General features: G+C 38.2%; 2 protein-coding genes across 4 annotated transcripts in view; both read left to right on the top strand.

Annotated features, from left to right (window-relative positions):
• The first annotated feature begins 1,724 nt into the window (after positions 1–1,724).
• TM4SF18 (transmembrane 4 L six family member 18) lies at positions 1,725–10,073 on the top strand. Its single transcript, XM_062582315.1, has 5 exons — positions 1,725–2,146; positions 3,841–3,930; positions 4,574–4,716; positions 6,117–6,297; positions 8,243–10,073. The coding sequence occupies exons 1-5, from the start codon at positions 1,970–1,972 to the stop codon at positions 8,255–8,257; spliced, it is 606 nt and encodes a 201-aa protein (XP_062438299.1). The 5' UTR covers positions 1,725–1,969; the 3' UTR covers positions 8,258–10,073.
• The window catches only part of CP (ceruloplasmin), a 24,113-nt gene continuing 13,505 nt past the window's right edge, over positions 8,256–18,863 (top strand). The window contains exons 1-6 of one of the 3 annotated variants that reach the window (XM_062582309.1): positions 8,256–8,327; positions 13,202–13,371; positions 15,078–15,322; positions 16,915–17,127; positions 17,645–17,818; positions 18,512–18,766. In XM_062582309.1, coding sequence (XP_062438293.1) covers positions 8,259–8,327; positions 13,202–13,371; positions 15,078–15,322; positions 16,915–17,127; positions 17,645–17,818; positions 18,512–18,766 — 1,126 coding nt within the window. In that variant the 5' untranslated portion in view covers positions 8,256–8,258. Of the gene's footprint in view, positions 8,328–10,171; positions 11,618–13,201; positions 13,372–15,077; positions 15,323–16,592; positions 16,759–16,914; positions 17,128–17,644; positions 17,819–18,511; positions 18,767–18,863 lie in introns of those variants that run through there. The other 2 variants (XM_062582310.1, XM_062582311.1) reach the window with 2 other exon arrangements.

Raw genomic sequence — 18,863 nt, 5'->3', positions numbered from 1 at the left:
AAATAAAAAATAAGTCACGCTGTGTACTGTGCTACTGCAGAATGAACTCTGTGTGTCAGGTGTTGTTTTCCAAATAGATTTCTTCTAATCAAAACAGATTGCAATGGAAGGTAGCAGCAGACTGGATTATAAAATAATCTCACTAGTAATTTTTGCCTTTGCTTTTCTAAAAAGTGAAGAGCTTGGCCTGGTAAGTGGCTTCTGAGTTTTGTAATAAGAATGAATCCTGGGGATCTGACATGCCTGCTTTTAGCTCAGCCATTTTTTCTCTGATCTGTAAGACAGTGTTGATAGCATGAGTTACGTCCGTGGCTGTGAGTCTGCAGAGGAAGATTTGTTACTAATTTCAGTTAGAAATTAGTAACAGTGCTTATGGTGATAAGGAAGTAAAACAGGAAATTTGGGAAGTTGTGCGGTCCTGAGAGTAAAGTCTGAGGAATTTAAAGTGAAGCATCTTAGAAGAAGAAGCAGAGAGGGAGGCAAAAAAAGGGAGAGTCACAGCAGAGAATAGATGGGAAAAAATTGTGTAACTGTAGAAATATCATCATGCGCATTTCCTTGGGTGACCTCATTGAAAGCAGTAGGAACGAGCTCAGTGAAATATGCAATCCCAACAGAGCTAATGCATCTTTAAAGAGATCATGAGAGAAGCTTAATGTGTGCAGGGACTGAAACAGCTCATGAGGAAACAAAAGGAAAATATGTCATGACATCATTGCGTCTAAAATCAGTTTTCTCCCTTTTGATAGAGCACAAAGGTTTTGTTCTCTGACCTCGACTTTCCTATTGGGTTAACCAGGTACTCAGTATTGAGTTACTTCTCTGGTGACTCATGTGGACAAGGAAAGAAGGCCGTGGTCATGCTGCAAGCATTCAAACATCTCTGGCTCTATTTTACAGGAGTGAATTTTTAGTTGCTTTTGGTTGTCAGAATGATGATAAATGAAACTATCATTTCAGTTTCAGATAAATGAAACTGGGAAAAGTATCTAACTTTGGCTTTGCACAGTTCAACAAGCCAGCAATTTCAAAAAGCAGCAGCCAGCCCTTTCTTTGTGTATAAGAAATCATAAGTAATTAGATCAAATCTGTGGCCATACATACTCAGCTGTAAGAGCATAGAATAAAACAGCCAGAGAAGTATCAGGATTTAATTCAGAGAATATTTTGCTGGATAATGCAGCTGGAAAGAATAATTAATTGAAGCGTGAAAATAATTCTACCTGGGAGTTTGTCTGATGTTACTGGAATCCCTGCTGTGTGACTGAGACTCAGCCTGATGCTTCTGCATGGGGCTGCCTTGTGATGGTACCCAGTGCTGGTTTCCAGCAGAGCTTTGAGGCACAGTGCAGTATTGAAGTATTTCTTCTTTCAGGTTCTTTGTGGCTACGGATCTGCCAAGCTTTGATATTAATTCTGTTGTGTGAGACAGTATGTGGACCTTCTGTAAAGACACTTAAAGTATTTATCGCTTGACAAATCCCTTCCCCATATAATGTAGCAAAAAACTGAGGTGTAGTAAGGCTGAGTATTCTGCCTCATGTCACAGAATATTTTCATAATAATCTGTGTTCTCAGGAGGAGTGTGTTTCTAAGCAGTCTCTAGGAAATGAGAAATGCCAGATATGCATGAGGTGATGGTTCTGTAACCCAGTTTGAAGTTCCTTCCTGAGTCTCACGTCTAGACTTACTTCATTTGGAAGATCACTAGGGAGTTAGCTTTTGGAGGGGAAACTGCTACTTAAAGACATACAGTCAGAAAGGACAAAGACTTCAGACAGCAATATTTGTCTATTGTTCTGGTAACAGTTAAGCTCTTCTTTAACCTTGGAATCATACCTCAGTCACCAGGCTCCTATGAATATGAAATGACTGAATCAAACTAAGGCAGTCCAAACGCTTTTCATAATTAAAAACCTTGTAACTTTTTGTTAGCTTAGAAGAACAAAACTTCTAAAGTGTTTGAGAGATGGGATTAGAGACATGTGGAAACTGTTTGAGTTGTCTGCTAATCCCTCTTGCGCTCTGGAGTATTGTTGTTAACATCCTATTATACTTCCCTAATGGGAAGACTTTATATGCTGCCAGTTACCAGCTTCCCAACTACGTTTGGTATTTTGAAGGGATCTGTTTCTCAGGTGTGATGGTAAGTGTTGGTTCTGTGTTCTTTTTTTTTTTTTTCTTTTTAATGAATTGCATTCTGCTTCCAATAAACTTGGGTTACTGTGCAGCAAGGTACAGTTGTGCTAGTTGGGCTTTTAAAGGGACTATGGATTATTTTGGCAAAAACACTGCAAGCTATTTAGTTTCTATATATGTGATTCATCTAGTGGCTTTTTTGCTTATGTATAAGTTGCAGTTTTATTATTGGTTCAGGTACTATTTTGCTTTAGTCTTCAGTGGCATTTGAATTAAAGCTCTTTTAGCAAAACAAAACAAAACCAAACCTAGAAAACCTCCCAGAAGTGTTCACATCTGTTTAAGAGCTGCATACAGTCTTTCAAAAAACTACATACAGTTCACTATACAGCAAGATCTACATCAAGTGCCACTGTTGTGCTAAATGTAAAAGGCTGTCTGTCCCTAACTGATGTAGTAAGATTTTTCATGTTGCATTTGCAATATACTTATTTGCATCAACAAACTTGAGTTCCGTACTACTCACGTTTTTCACTGTATACACAAAAGAGCCTTTGGAACAGAAAGCAGTAATGTCACACAAGTGCATACAAATAATCAGATTTTTTTTTTCTTTTTTGAAGGTACTCCACAGGGAGAGATACTAAAACCTGAGACCTTCTTTTGAAATTGTATATTCTTTCTAGAGCAGTAGAAGACCTAGAGCAAGAAAATGCTATCAGACAGAGAATTTAAAGGAATAAGGATAGTTAAAAATTTGGAAAAGGTTAACTGCAAAAGGAAGATTCATATTCTGAAACATTTTTTAGCTTCAGGATCATTACCCATGTATTAACAACTTTTAAATGAAGCTCTTACAAACAGGCCAACAGCAGATGAGAGGATAGTGCTGTGCCCTCACTGGAATTTTTTCTAGAGCTCATCCCAGTGGTGAAAACTCTAATGTCAGCAAAGTTTATGGTGGCTGATGGCATTTTAAGTAGTTCCAAGCAATAGGTTACTTAAAATGCTGATATTGCTGGTTCCATTATATTTTTGAGTTAATTCTTATCTTTTTCTTCATGTATTTTTCTCTTAACCTCCAGCCTTCATAACTGACAAATCCAGGGCCATCTCCTTCCTTTCTCCAGTTTCAGAAACGTTCCCTTTTCTTATGCCTTTATTCAATCCAGTACCTCTCTGAGTGACAATTTGTGAATTTTTGATATTCTGAGAAAAATACTATGGATAATTGACAGGGAAAACAGATGAAAGTCTAAGTGAGTTAAAATGAAAGCTTGAACTACTGAGTTTTTCTCTGATAGCTGTATTGGTAGGGAGGTGATGTCGTGATCGTGTAACTGTGGAAAAGCTGATACAGAACTGATATGGTTAGGTTGATAAAAAAAACACCCTTCCTTTCACTGATAGTGATTCTTTTACTTGGATTTACTCCTTCAGCTTTACCACTATAGTTGCATCATGCTAGCAACATTTTGCTGTGGTAGGAGACACTATGCTTCTGTATTTCAAGAGCAAAGTGATGATCAAATAGACACAGTCCAGGTTCATGGTTTGCCTTCAGTATATGAGTTTTCCTAGTGAGCTGCTGTAAAAATCCCAGCCCAGCACAACAGACACAATGCCTGCCCTTCATAGGCCAGGGAGATTTTGGCTCAATATCTGCAGTCCTCGTCCTCACCTTATAATGTCCCCTTACAGATCCTTCTGTTAGCAGTAATTCTAATAACACTGGAGAGTAACTTGTTCTATCGGTGCTGCCAGAGCGAGAGCTGTAACAAAACCTACAGGGTGAGTCTTTCTGTTGTTTTTATATATCTCTTCAGCATTTGTTCTGCGTGCCTTCCTGCTCCTGTGTTTTGAGGACAGTCTTTCACTCTCTGCTCTGCTTTGTTTCTGCTTCTTTTCACAGAGAAGGATTCTGAGTCAGGTTGAGAGGTCATAGAAAGCGTAGCTTCTTCCTTCTGATGCATAGGCAAGATAAAGGAAAAATAAACACAAAAATCCTAGTAAAATAAGAACATAAAAGGCCTGAGAATTTTCATCTGGTACCCCAACTAAATAGCTTCATCACCTTGCTGATATCATTTGGAAGTTACTTAATCCAGTAATAACTCAATATACACTGTCTGGGATGCAGGCATGTTTAATGCGTGTTCTTTAGCATTCTGGGGTACAACTTGGCAAAAATGCAAGTTAAAAAAAGTCTCAATATATAATGGACAGTTGTGAAGCTGTATTAAAATATATTTTAATTTTTATTCTGTAAGTGTATGCTTACTATTCTTTACTTGGTATTTTTCTTTATGAATTTTGAAGATTGGGACAGCCACATGTGAAATTCAGTCCTGAGGAAGTAGCTGGGTAGCGTGAGTGATTTTATTTGCTTTGGAGACTGTCTTCATGCTGTAATATTTTTCTCTTTTCACTTCAGAGTTTTATTTCAATTGTACTAGCCCTGCTTGGAATTGCTTTCTCCGGGTACAATTGCATCATTTCTGTCTGGGGGTTAATCCAAGGCCCCTTTTGCAATTCATCAACTGGATGGGATTATATCTTCAAAGACACTGCTGGAAGGTAAGAAACATCTGTGTAACTGTGCTGAAAGAAACTGTATATCAAAACAAAAGCCAGACAAATTATCTCAGAACTTTATAGAAAATGGTACAGTCTCTTGACCATGACCTACATTGTGAGAGTGAAGTTTTTCAGCTTCTGAATGAGCACCAGAATCCTCAAAGAAAGGTGTGTACATCCTCACAAGGAAAGCTTAAACCTAAGATTCTTTGTACTGATCAAACCTGGAGGTCCATCTAGCCAAGTATCCTTTGTCTGGCAGTGGTCACCATCACATGCCTAGTAAAGCATATAACTTTAGAGTTAATGTAGATGGATACTTCCTCAGAATATATTTTCAGATTCCTCAAGTTTTTGGTTCAAAGATCATAGGTGGCATTTTTATGTTTATTAACATGGTAGACCTCTCTCTAACTTGCAAAGCTCAATGAACTCTGCTGTTCGACCACTGGAAGTTTTTGATTGGTTTGATTCAGATCCAGAGGCACTGCTTTGGCAAGATTTTACATTCTCCCTTTAAAAAATGGAAGTTTGTAATACTTTGAATATTTCAAGTTATGCCAAATTCTTTCCAGCATTCTTTTAAAACACTAAAATAGATCCTGCAATCTCTGTTACATATTATTGTTATTACTATCCCATTTGGAAATGTGATGTGAATATGTCAACATCCATTTAGAAATAGATGTATGTGAAAAGGGAGCATGATTTCAATATAAAAGGCCAGGTGCGATTCAGCTCAAACATGTGAGTTATGAATGTTTCGAGAAATAGAAATTGACACAGAATGGGTAATTGTAATGAAAGTTCTTGGAATTAACCCCCAGGTTATACTGTGTCTCAGAGGGGCACAGCTGGCAAATGTCAGTCATGCACATTATGAGATGCTCAGGGAGGCAAAGCATGGCTATAGAACAACTGGAAGTTGCATATGGTGACACTCAGTGCAGCGCTGCACACACTGGTCAGACCAGTGGTGTTTGTGTGCTCCTGTTCTTTGCTAGTACTTGATACTGATCACAGCTAGACTTAACATAAAGCTGAAATTAAACCAATAGAGGAAATGTTCCTGTTTTAAACTTGGCTTATGCCATGTGCAGAAAATGCTAGTGCCTCTCTAACACTTACGTGTCAAGGGTATCAGAAGAAAATCAGTGAAGCAGAGGCATTTGAGAGACCCTGGTCCTGAATCGTATTTCAGTTACACCAACACAGGTCATTTTACTCAGCTGAATTAGAAATTATGCAGGACTTAGGCTGATGTGATGAAAGACCAGGGTTTGTCTCATGGACTTGAAGCAAGATTGGTTTTTTTATATATTACAGCTAAAATAATGTGTGTTTGAATATAATTGCATATGCTACATTTAATTTGCCTCACATCGCTGTTTCTCTGATAGGTACCTCACAGATTACTCTGCTTGGTCTCGGTGCACCGAACCTGCAAACATAGTGGAATGGAACATCATTTTACTCTCTATCCTAATAGCACTTAGTGGACTTCAGATGATCATCTGTTTCCTCAAAGTGGCTGCTGAGTTGAAACGGACACTCTGTGGGACCTATTCTGTCTTTGTTCAGGTAGTAAAAGATCTGAGGTCATTTATTCAGCAGCTCCAATTCAGTTTAGCTTTACCAATTCCACTCAGTTGAGGACCTGCCCTTTTGTTTTATACCATCTCTATGCTGCTGCATTTTTAGTAGCAGAAGACATGTGCTGATAGTAAAGCATTTGATTCATCCAGTAATTCCTTGTGGTATACAGGGATTGCAGATTGCTCCCTCTTACTTTTAGGACTAGAACTGAGAAGGAAAAAGGCAGCTTGGGAGTTCAGCATCGATGTTGAGTTCATTACTTTTATGTTAGCAGAAGTTTCTGAGCATCTTTCTTCTGGCATTCAGTTTAAATTAGTTTTCTTTACCTGTGTGTGGCTTTCACAGCAAGGAGAGGAAGAGGCAACAGATAATACTTAGCACTCGTGGTCTAAGCATCAGTTTTGACTGTGTTTTCAGTAGATTATTAAAATAATAACCAGGAAGGCTCTGCTTTGGGCAGAAGGATAAGTTTGAACTCAAGAGTTCAAGTAACTGGTGCTGCTAACCTGTGTGCTGGTGTAAAGTGATACACCTTAGTGTGGCATTCAGGTTTTCCACGGTTGGAGGGAGCAAAGATCATAGAATCAGTAAGGTTGGAAAGGACCTCTGGAGATCATCTAGTCCAACCTCCCCACTCAGCACGGTCACCTGGAGCATGTTAGACAGGGTTGCATCCAGGCGGGCCTTGAGTATCTCCAGAGAAGGAGACTCCACAACCTCTCTGGGCAACCTGTGCCAGTGCTCCATCACTCTCACAGGGAAGAAATTCCCCCTCACGGTCAGGCGGAGCTTCCTGTGCTTCAATTTCTGCCCACTGCCTCTTGTCCTTTTGCATGGGACAACTGAAAATAGTTTGTCCCCATCCCCTTGACACCCTCCCTTCAGGTACTTGTACACATTGGTAAGATTCCCCCTCAGTCTTCACTTCCCCAGGCTGAAGAGGCCCAGCTCTCGCAGCTGTTCCTCATAGGGCAGGTGCTCCAGCCCTCTGATCATCTTTGTAGCCCTACACTGGACTCTCTCCAGTAGCTCCATGTCTCTCTTGTCCTGGGGAGCCCAGAACTGGACTCCAGTACTCGAGACGAGGCCTCCCCAGGGCTGAGAAGAGGGGCAGGATCACCTCCCTCAACCTGCTGGCAACACTCCTAATGCACCGCAGGATACCATTGGCCTTCCTGGCCACAAGGGCACATTGCTGGCTCATGGTCAACTTGTCATCCACCAGCACTCCCAGGTTCTTCTCTACAGAGCTGCTCTCCAGAAGGTCAGTTATGACAGAACATTTGAGAAAGACTTCTGCATTAATAGAAATAACCCCAAATGTGCATGTTCGTGCACACATACATGTATGCATATATATATATGCATGTATATATGTGTATATACACATATATTTGTGTGTGTGTGACTATATGTATATACACACATACGCAGAGTAGGGATAGCTTTATCATGTAAGTTTTCTTACAAATGCATTGAGAAACAGTGTTGGGAGGTCAGGGCAGGTAGGAAGTCAGTTCTTGTCCAGCATAAATGTCTCCTAGAGTGTGCTGAGTGAGGAGGGCAGGGAAGCTGCAGTGTCTATGGAGGGTCCTGAGCAAACAGGAAAGGAAGGTGGTTCTTGTGAGAGCTTACTGTAACAACCACCTATAATAAGGTCAAGGCATGAGGCAAGTTCTCTCAAAACACTTTACATTCTAACAGATGACAACCTGATTAACCTGAGACCCAGGGCAGCTTTCAAGGAAGTCAAAGAAGTATTGTCAGTTTGTTCTTGGGAACGATAGATCACCTCTGGAGCCTGTAGGGTGTGTTGAAAGTAATTGCATGTGGATGCTAAACAGTCAGAGGAACTCCTATATTAACTTCTATATTATTCATATGAAGTGGAAAAAAGAGGCCTTTCACTTCTTCCTTTTTTCTTTTGCAGGCTGGGATTATCTGAAATGGCAAGAAAGTCTTCACTGCTGCAAAATCAAGAGAAGAGAGAAATGGCTTCTCCAGCATTTGTTATGGTAGATTTGGGTGCTGCGAAGACAAATGAAACACTTGTCTTAAATTTTTCTCCCTCAAACCTTTATATTTTGGATAAAGTTTTTTGAATTGTTTAATGGCTAAATGCTGAACACCTGCATTTTCCTAAAGAGGCACTGTTTTCTAACTTGTCTGGTTGTCCCTGGCAGTGACTCTCTATTTTTTCTTTTGACTCTCCAACTTGTTCTGACAATAGGGATGTTTGAATACCGTGGGACTGCTTTCATACTGAAACTTCCTTTTCTGAGTAAACTGCTGTATATAAGCGTACTCCTCTTCTTTCTCCTCTCTTTGTTTATAATGGAGGAACACTTCTTGTTCTGAAAGAGCCTGATTCAAAGTCTACTATGGCAGGCATTATTCTCCTGAGAATTAGTATGCTGAATCAAGCCTTGACACTTCTAAATGACTAATTTTAATTACAGACAGAACCATTATGGTCATGAAAGCAGTAGTCTGACCTATTCTATCTAGAAACTTTTTAACTGCACGAAGTGGTTACTGAAAATTACTGTAGAGCCTTCTTGAGGTACAGCTTGTAGAAAGACACCAAGGCCTGATTTAAGATTAGATACATAGCTCTGAAGTCAGCTGTGCTAATTAGTATGCTGTGATAGCTGTGCTGGATTTCTTCTTCTTTTGATGTTCAAAGGCAGGCTTTTTTTTTTCTTTCTTTCTTTCTTTTTCTTTCTTTCTTTCTTTTTTTTCTTTTTCTTTCTTTTTTTTTTTTTTTTGAACAAATGCTACAAGAATTATTAGGGAACCCTGTGAGTACCAAACACTAACTGGTAAATGCCATGACTTTGCTGCATTGGAGGGGTAACATGCTTGCTGATAATAATCAGATGAAAAAGAATCATCTTTTAAAAATTAACAGTTAAAAAGTTTTGTTAATGTCCTCAAAGAATTATTTCATTTCCAGTGGAAATTCAGTCATTTACAGGGAGGCATGATAAGAAGGTATATGATTACAAAATGGGATTTCTTTGCAACTGTACACTTGGTTTTCTATAGGCTTACAGGTATGTCGTACCGTATGTGATAATCCTATATTCTGAGAAGGGAAAACAAAAAATTTGTCAACCCTTACCTACCAAATAGCTTGCAGAATCTGGCAGGTTTCGTGACTGCAAACCATATAATTGATTATTTTGAGAATGTTAGAAATATCTGGAAAAGATTTTGGTTATTTGAATGAAAAATAGTATGCATGGGATACACATTCAGAGCAGAAAACGCCCAGAATTGCAAAATATTCCGTAGATGAATGGCTCCATCTTACTGAGGAAAGAAAACAAAGAGGGTATTCTTTTCAGGGTCCAGCCCGGTCATAGGGAAAATACAGATTTATCTTTAGGCAAACAGGGTCTGTTTAAGTAGATCTGCTGGATAAAACCAATGAAATACCTACAGTTTGCACCTGGAAACTCTTAACCCCTTCTCCTGCTCTTAACTGTCCTTTTCTCCACTTTCCCAAACGTTTGTCTCTGACAATGAAAAGTTTTGAGTTTGACTGTTAGGAAACACAAGGAAAAGTTTCACATTTTTTTCCACAGGGATATTGTTAGTGCTGGAATTAGCCATGGATACAGATCAGCTGACTTTGTTTCATGTATTATTGTGATTGTGTCCTGTGAACCTACATTTCCTCTCTACCTCTGGCTTGTATCTCTTATTTCTGTGGCTTAAATCAAAGAATACACTGTGTAATTTGGTTATTTTTAAAAGTTGAGCATTCTTTTTTAAAGAGCATTGATTCTGCAACGCTCTTTATTTGTCATCCAGAGTTAATGCTGAAACCTAAAGGTAAGTGTGTTGGCATTATTAATTCCTCTCAGCTGATGGGTTTTGCCATTGTGTCCTAGTGCTGTGGCTGGGACAGGACTGTCATTCTTTCAGTCAGATCTTCAGCCAGTTCAGAGACATTTGTCCTTATCAAATGCCATGCTTCTCAGACATGCATTGATCTCTTACTTGGAGGCAGGGCTGCATTTAAAACATTGCAACTAAAAACAGATGTTAAGGCTCATTTTTGACCATACCTACACAAATGCCAGTAATTTTCTCCTTGATATCATTATCAGTGACAGACATATGAAGGTAGAAATGATCTGAGACTGTCCACAAATAATTGTGGATAGAGATTTGCAGTAATGTGGAACCTCACCCACCTTTGCATTTTGGGGCATATTACTCCTTTCTGCAGGTAAAAGTGAATCTCACTGCAGTATGATCTGCTAATGCACCTCCCTATTCTTCAGATAATGGAAGCTTTTTGCCTACTGAAAAGTATAGAGTGCTAGAAAACAAAGTAAGTTCCCAAGAACTTTAAAGGGTATCTACCTGCAAAGATTTTGCAGGAAGCCAGAACAGCAGGATGGGCAGCAGATTAAACAAATTGTTCAAGTTAGGAAATTTTGAAATTGTAGGATTCAGTTCAATCTCACTGGGAGGCTTTGCTGATTTTTCTTTTTTCCAGATTATTGTTTCCTAATTTAATTAAATAATTTAGTTGCTCAGTCTTTTTAGGTTCTGTCTATCAAAGGAGAGAGACTCTTGTTCTTTAAACACCTTCTGAAGAGACTTACACAGGCTTGGGAGGCTCAGTCAGCCCCATAAATTTTTTGAGATCCTTAAAGATAACAGGAGCATACTCAGACTCATGAATTTCTTAATACTTGGGCAAGGATTGATTAAAAGCTGCAATGGAAAAATCTTGCATGTTAGAAGCTTTTGTCTTTAAATAAAAACAATATGTAGTTGTTCTGCAAATCAAGAAACAGTAATTCAAGGAAGTCAAGGGACTAAAGCAAGGGATTGTTCATGTTTCTACCCTTGAAGTAATATGGGGAATTCAGTTATACTGGTTATCTGCCTTTTCTCTGCCTTGATTCAGTGACAGCTTAGAGCAAATTAAACCCAGCAGTCCACAGGCACATGAATGATTCTCAGTTAGCTGAGTATTAAGGAATTCATTTGAATTCCAGTAATAAAGAAGGAGGTAAGCATTTTATTATTGTTTTTACCTGATTTAATTTGCACATGGGGCATATACAGCTGGTACAAACTGGTCTTTTCAACAGACCATTATCATTCATCCTTGGAAAAGAAAAAGAAACCTTACATAAATTATTCTGAGCATCTGAGGCCAACTTGGGAAACTCTAGAATTTCATCACAGTCTGTCAGCTTTTCAAAACTTGGATCTGGATACAGTCACATAGGGAGAAACAGAATCCTCCATTTAATGCACATTTGAAAGGTTCTGAAAGGTGAGTTTAAGACCTTCAATTTTCTGACAATGTCTGAACTTTTGTATATGAATAGTGGTTAAAATTGGTGATTTTTTCTATATATCACAATCCTGGTGAAGTAGTTATGTAGTAAAAGGAAAGCTGTTGTACTTTAGTTATATTCTGAATCTTAGTCTTCTCTCCAGAACAATCATAAATGTTTCTGAGCTTAAGAAAATAGGTTCAGAGAAGATTGTTTCATTATGAATATTTTTAAGTGGTCATAACACTGAAAAGTGTCATTTTGAATGAGTGTGACAGTGTCAGTGTCTCAGCTGCAAAAGAGTTTTTAAAAATGTCCAAGTGACTGAGGATATGTCTTTACTGGAAGTCTTTACAGCTTGCAAGTTTACAGTTGGGTTCGTGTGTCTAAATAAGCTTCAGACACAGCCTTGAGATTGTTGATGTATGCTTGGAAAAAAAAAAAAAAAAAAAAAAAGCAATTACAAATTTGTTAGGTGCTTTTTAAAAGTCCTGTGTTTAGAAGCCAAATTTGTTGATTTTTTTTTTTCAATGAAACTAGCAGATAAAATATTTACAGAACTTGAGAATAAAAAGAAAACCTGCACTGAGTAGTAAGTTTAGATAATGGCAACAGGGTTATCTTGAGCTTTATGCATCTGTTACACATTTTTTCTTTAGAGAATGTGGTTTATCCTGTCTGGTGATAAAGTGGGAACAGGATGGGTAGGGATTTCATTTTTTGGAATTTCCCTTTGGGTAGAAGCGATACTGAAAGTGCTTGGAAATGAAATGCAGCCTCACCCCCTTCCTTGAACAGTGGGTTCTGCAGAGGCCTCTCTGCAGAGGCTCTAGCTGTATATTCCACAGCTTGTGCTAAATTTACATTTCAAAGGAAACTGTAGTGGGTGAGCAAAGCTTGTCCATGTGTATATCAACATGTGATCTGTGTAGCCTCAGTCCTTCCTCATCCATTTCTGTCTTATCAGTTCAGTGATTTCTGTACAGAGAGGAATCAGAAGAGAGAGATCAGCAGATTCAGAAGGAGCAAGGGAAGTAGGCAGCAGAAAGTGCACCTATAGTGCCTGTCTTGGTTCCAGTTATGTTAGCAAAGAAGTAGATAGGCCAATGAAAAATAAATGTCATTTAGAGCTTTTTCACGGTGCACTTACAAAAAGCTTTCTTCTTCTGCAGCACTTCACAAGAATTATTCTCTCATTAGGATGCAAAATACAGAGACAATGGTAAAGACAGTGAAGAGTGCAATTAGGCTTAGATGTACGAGTCCATTTAAATCTAGAGTACCATAAATTCAGCTACAAGATTTACAGTCTGATTACCGTCTAAATAGTAGTTTGCCGTGTAGTAGGTTGGCAGAAATTGAAAGAAATGTCTTTGAAGATTACCTGAACTAATGAGGTCACCAGAATCTTTTGTTTACCCTTGACACACACAAGCCTTGTGCAACTTTTTATTGTGTTCGCCAAAGCAAACCAAGGGGCGGGGGTTGGGGGAGAGTAAGAAGAATTGGGGTTGGGAGAGATCATATAAAAAGAAATTGCATGTGCCCATTCTGTGTTTTTATTTCACATTTTTCACAAGGTGTGTGAATGCAAAATGAAGCTGTTCTTCCTAAGTTGTTTGCTGGTTTCTTGCTGTTGCCAAGTTGGAGCGGTGAGCAGAGAGTACTATATCGGGATTGTAGAGACAGTGTGGGACTATGCACCTGGCAATAAAAATATCGTATCTGGACAGCTTTTTGCAGAAGAAGAGTAAGTAAGACAGTTTTATACTGAGAATTTTCAGGATTGTCTACTTTAGACACTCAGACCAGACTGAAAACCTGGTGAAGTCAGTGAAGCAGATTATATTCTTGTCAGTGGATTTTGTGTCAGACCTACAAGGAAATTTCCTTTTTCTTTTTTTCTTCTTTTTTTTCTTTTTCCTAGCTTGCTTAAGAAATAACTTCCAGCTTTCTGCTAATTAAAAGCACTGGAATATGCAAAGTGCTTTTTGTGAATTTATTGGAATTCTTACTAAATTAAGACTAGAAAAAGACCCCACATGTTTAATGATGTTTACATTTGCATGACATTCCATTGCTGAATGGAAGGATTTTGCTTTTATGTCTTTAAACTCAGAAATGTAACAAGTTCAGGCTTTCCTACTGGGTACAGATTTGCTTTTCAGATGCTTATCTTTGACAGTGATCATTTTCCCTTGTGGGAGGTTCAGCAGTGCAGCTCGGTCCTTCCGTCCTCAGTAGCCGGTGCTTGCTGCAAGGCAGGGAAGGTCCTGTGCAGGGTGAAGAAGGTAGCAACAGAGGATAAGTAATGGTAAGGAGGAAGAGAGCGCCGTTAAGATAGGAGTAATCAATGTGGAAAACTCAGATTCCTGAGATAGATTGAAGACAGATTTGAGAGAGAGAAAAATATTTTTTTTCTAGCTACCTTTTCTCAATGCCTTTAAAATGAAGTAGGATCAAATTAAGAGACACATCAAAATAAGAAAAATCTAGAAAATACATTCCTCATTTAGCTTGTAAATAAGGGTTTAAAGATTTCCTACTTTAATCAACTTCCGCATTTGAATTGTGGTTTCTCCAGTGTGATAACCAGCAGTATTTCTGCCTAAATATACGGTTTCACTTAGTTGATTAAGGAGGTCATTGTTTAGTGCCCTGCTCTCTGATGGCCTTTTTGTACGTTCTTGGGCTATGTCTGTAGAATGAAGTGTTAGGAGGGTGAGTGCGCCATCATGCTCTGAGACAGCGACTGGTGAGTCAGGCAAAGGCTTGGCCTCAAGGCTGCTCCGCGCGCTCTGCACACGCAGGACCTCAGCAGCACTCGGTAGTCTTGTCCATGTCCAGCCACCTTTAATAGCCATCTGTGTATTTTAAAGCTGAAAAGTCTGCTCTTCATTGCAAAGGACTGTTTGGCCAACATAATACTTTGATAACGGAAATAATTGTTTTGAACAGGCTATGGAAAATTACACAGCATTTTTAAGCATGCAAGAGCATGAGCAAGAAAATTCCAAAAAAATGGATACCTACTCTAACAAGGGATAAGCAAGTACCATTCAAAGACGCAAACATTATTCTACATAGCCAAACTGTACTTCAGACTAAGATAGCCTTTTTCACCTTAATATTCAAGATAAATTTATTCTGGAAGAAAAGAGCTTTTGGTGCCTATTATTTGTCTTGTCCACATGGACAGCCAAATACTGTATGAAATACAATTATCTTAATTCTACAAATATTCATGGGGAAAAAAACCAGATTGTTGCGTAATATTCAGTCTCTGTCTGAGTGGCTAACTCTTTAGGTTCAGAGCCATATTTGCTCCTAACCACAGATGTAATTATGGACAGTGCTATAGAGGTATGGTCTTTATTCAAGATCCTACTGATTAATACTATTCAAATATAGAATGAATATCTGATGCTACAATGTAGATTTGTATTTGCTCCACAGGCAGGCTGAAGTCTTTCTCAAAAGAGGACCACGTAGGATAGGAAGCATTTATAAGAAGGCTATCTATACTCAATACACCAATAATTTATATGATGTGGTAGTTGAGAAACCTGCCTGGCTGGGTTTTTTAGGCCCTATCATTAAGGGAGAAGTTGGAGATTCCATTATTATTCACTTGAAAAACTTCGCTTCCAGAAGCTACACAGTGCACCCACATGGTGTAAAATATACCAAGGAAAATGAAGGTAAGCTTGAGTTGTTCTGTGTCAGAATTTATTAACAAGTAACCATTCCTTTGGGTGTCAGTGACTTTCTCTGAGCAGAGAGAAGTCTGCTCGGATAAATACAGATTTAAAATAATAATCAATCAGCCTAAAGTAGGATCTTATTAAGAACTTAGGTATTTTTGAAGAGCCAAAATACAAAGCCAGAAGTAGACTTCATAAAGATTTATAAAGAAGGCTGATTTCAACATTTTACCTGAAATAAAGGTAGGTAATATGAGACATGCAAGTTTTGAGGGTATCTGAAGGAAAATGTTGTTAATAGTGATAACGTATGGTTCAAAATTCTTAAGAATAAACTTGTATATATGTATGAGATGCACATGAATTCCTTATAATGGAGAAGCAGCTGCTGCTTAGTAGATAAATTAATGGGATAGAAATCTGCCACACTTTAAGATGTGTTGTAGTGGCACTACTGGGATCGGTGATGATTTGCCATGGCGGTGGCTGTTCTCACCACTCAGGTAGAGATTTTCAGACTGTGGGACATTGCCATGGTTTCACTGAAGTCAGTGCTTTCTTGGCAGACATCCAGGTGGAAAAATCGCAGAATTCTGCCCTGACTGATTCCAATGCATGTAAAGTGTTTCTGTAGCATTTTTCATAAGTACAGCAATCTGTGGACACAAACATCATCTGTCAGAGACAGGAATACGTCCATCTTGAGGAAATACAATGATAATTCGTACCTCCTCTTTGAAAACCACAAAATACAACATGCTGTGATAAAATCTAGCAGGTAGCCTGTAGCCTGCCAACTCACTCTCTGACACTTTGACTAGTTTTGTTCATTTCTATGCAATTAACAGCAAGAAACACCAAAATATGGCCATAGGAAGTTACATTAGTGGACCATTAAAGTAGTGTGAGAATTACTAGAAAATGCAGTCTTTAAAAATTCTTAATTCAAAAGAATATATGGAATATCAGCCTAAGTTTCTTGTATTTTCTGAAGTTTTCATTACCTCCAATATGTGAGTTGATATAGGCATATTCTGCGGGATCAGACCAGTGTGTTATGCAGTAAGATATGTATTTCTTGGAACAATATTTACATCTTTCTATTGCTATTGCTGTCATTTCAGAGACACCTATATTAGTTGGGACTATGTGCAATGTTTTAGAACAGATTCCAAGATTAATATTTAACAAATGTTTTACAAATATTTGAGTTGTTATCTCTTTAGCAGAAGTACATGGTGTCCTCCTAATAAAATAAGGACCAAATTTGATGTCCCATTAAAGTAAAAGCACTCCCATGGAATTCAAAGACAGATGAAGAGTCTCTTAGCAGAAGGGAAATACCTACTCATCTGATTTTGAAGATTTCTTCTCTGTGTTGAGACATTTGATCAATGTTACTGCAAGATGTAGTCAACTTTAAAGCATGGCAGGTACACAGCTGGTGATTTACTACTTACGAAGGACAGAAGTAAACAGAGGGTGGTAAAATAGCTTCATTTAGGCTCCCCAAATTCTATTCGAGATTGTCATTCTCACGCCGTATCATGAACGTGTTTTGCTAATGTTGGCTCTGTGGCATTCCTCAGGTGCTTTTTATCCTGACAACACTACAGATTTGCAAAAAAGAGATGACGCTGTCAAGCCTGGAGACCAGTATACTTACACATGGGATGTGACAGAAGATCAAGGTCCAGCGAATGGAGATGCAGATTGCATAACCAGAGTTTATCACTCCCACGTAGATGCTCCAAGAGATGTTGCCTCAGGGCTTGTTGGACCTTTATTAATTTGCAGGAAAGGTAAAAACAAACAAATAATACATGAATACAAAAAACAAATAAATAAATATGCAAGATGACTCATAACTATTATTGATAAGGATAAATGAAGTATTTCTTGGAAGAGAAGACAATTACAGTTTGTTTTGGAATAGTAACATTTTGTTTTTTCAATTAGCTGCCGTTTAATAGTATCAGATGTAGTTTGATTTTGTGTGCTAAATATAATTTTGCTTTGTCCACAAATGCATGAGTGCAATGTGTTCATTTTAGTAATGCAAAAGGATGTATGAATACCACTATGAAAGCCAAAATTAAATTTGCTACAATATACATTATTTATTCTTAATAAAGTTATCTTGTAGCATGTATCAAAACTGATTTCTTTCTGATTATATCAAGATGTTTTATGTATACACACACACTCAAGAACAGTGACAAAATATAAAAAGCAAACAGGGGTAAGCACTACACTTAGAACTGAGAAAAAGATAATGTTAGTTACCAAAGGCTTTGAATATGTTGTTCTGTTTTTCAGGTACCATGAGTAAAAACAGTGATAAACACTTTGATGCTGAATTTTTCCTCATGTTCTCTGTGATGGATGAAAATCTCAGTTGGTATCTGGAGGATAATATCAGGACATACTGTTCTGATCCTTCCAGTGTTCACAAAGATGATGAGGACTTTCAGGAAAGCAATAAAATGCACTGTGAGAGAACTTCGTTTTAAAGTTGCTTGTCATTGGTATAATGAAGTAATATTTTGATGCCTCTTCTAAAGATGAACTGTCGATTTCTTTTTTGTTTTAAATAGGGCTCTTTCTTGGATGATTAAGCTCCTCTTAAATAAAAAATGTTGGTTTAAAGGCCTGTTTTTTCCATCACCAAAACCAACTAATATTTTGCTGCCAGCTTCAGAGACAGCAGGAATGGAGCAGTTTAGTCTCACCTTTTTTTTTTCCTCCTCTCTCCCTCTCCCTCTCTCTTTCTTTCTCTGTCAATTTGGCACATTGCAAGTATTGTAAAATCAAACCTTTGGATCTGTGATATAAAATTCCTAGTGGCCAAGAATCTGTTTGCCTCTACAAACTACTCTAAACAGAGTTTTGTTATTTATTTTTTTTAATATTGCAATTTAGAAAAAACAGATTTTACTGTTTGCGTGGACAAAAAAGATAGCTTTTACTCTGACATGGATTCCAAATTCGTAGCAGCAAATGCTGACTGGATAGTTAGTTCTGTAGATCAAGTGTGTCTGATACTAGCCCAGTTTAAAAGGTGTGAATTTTTCTTTTGAGCCCATTTTCATCTTGAAGGATGGAGCAATGATTGCATGACCTCTGTTCTGAACAAAAGATCCTGAGCTCTGTAAAGGTAACTGTAATAAATAACATTTCTTTCAGCAATCAACGGGTATATGTATGGATACCTCCCAGACCTCACAATGTGTGTGGAAGATAGGGTGAAATGGCATCTTTTTGGCATGGGTAATGAAGCTGATATCCACTCAGCCTATTTTCATGGCCAGACTTTAATAGAAAGGAATCACCGTGTCGACACTATCAGCCTCTTCCCAGCCACCTTTATTGATGCTCTCATGATACCAAGGAGTCCTGGAGAATGGCTGTTGAGCTGCCAAGTGAATGACCATATCGAAGGTATATAATAAGTCACAGTGATCAGAAATCAGTGATCAGAAATTTTTTAGCTTGAGCTAACGGTTTTTACTGAGTCACAATAACACCCAGCCCTGAC

Source organism: Rhea pennata, chromosome 9, assembly GCF_028389875.1.
Source record: "Rhea pennata isolate bPtePen1 chromosome 9, bPtePen1.pri, whole genome shotgun sequence".
NCBI lineage: Eukaryota > Metazoa > Chordata > Aves > Rheiformes > Rheidae > Rhea > Rhea pennata.
Note: the sequence above shows the minus strand (reverse complement) of the source record. Positions and strands in the feature narration are given on the sequence as shown.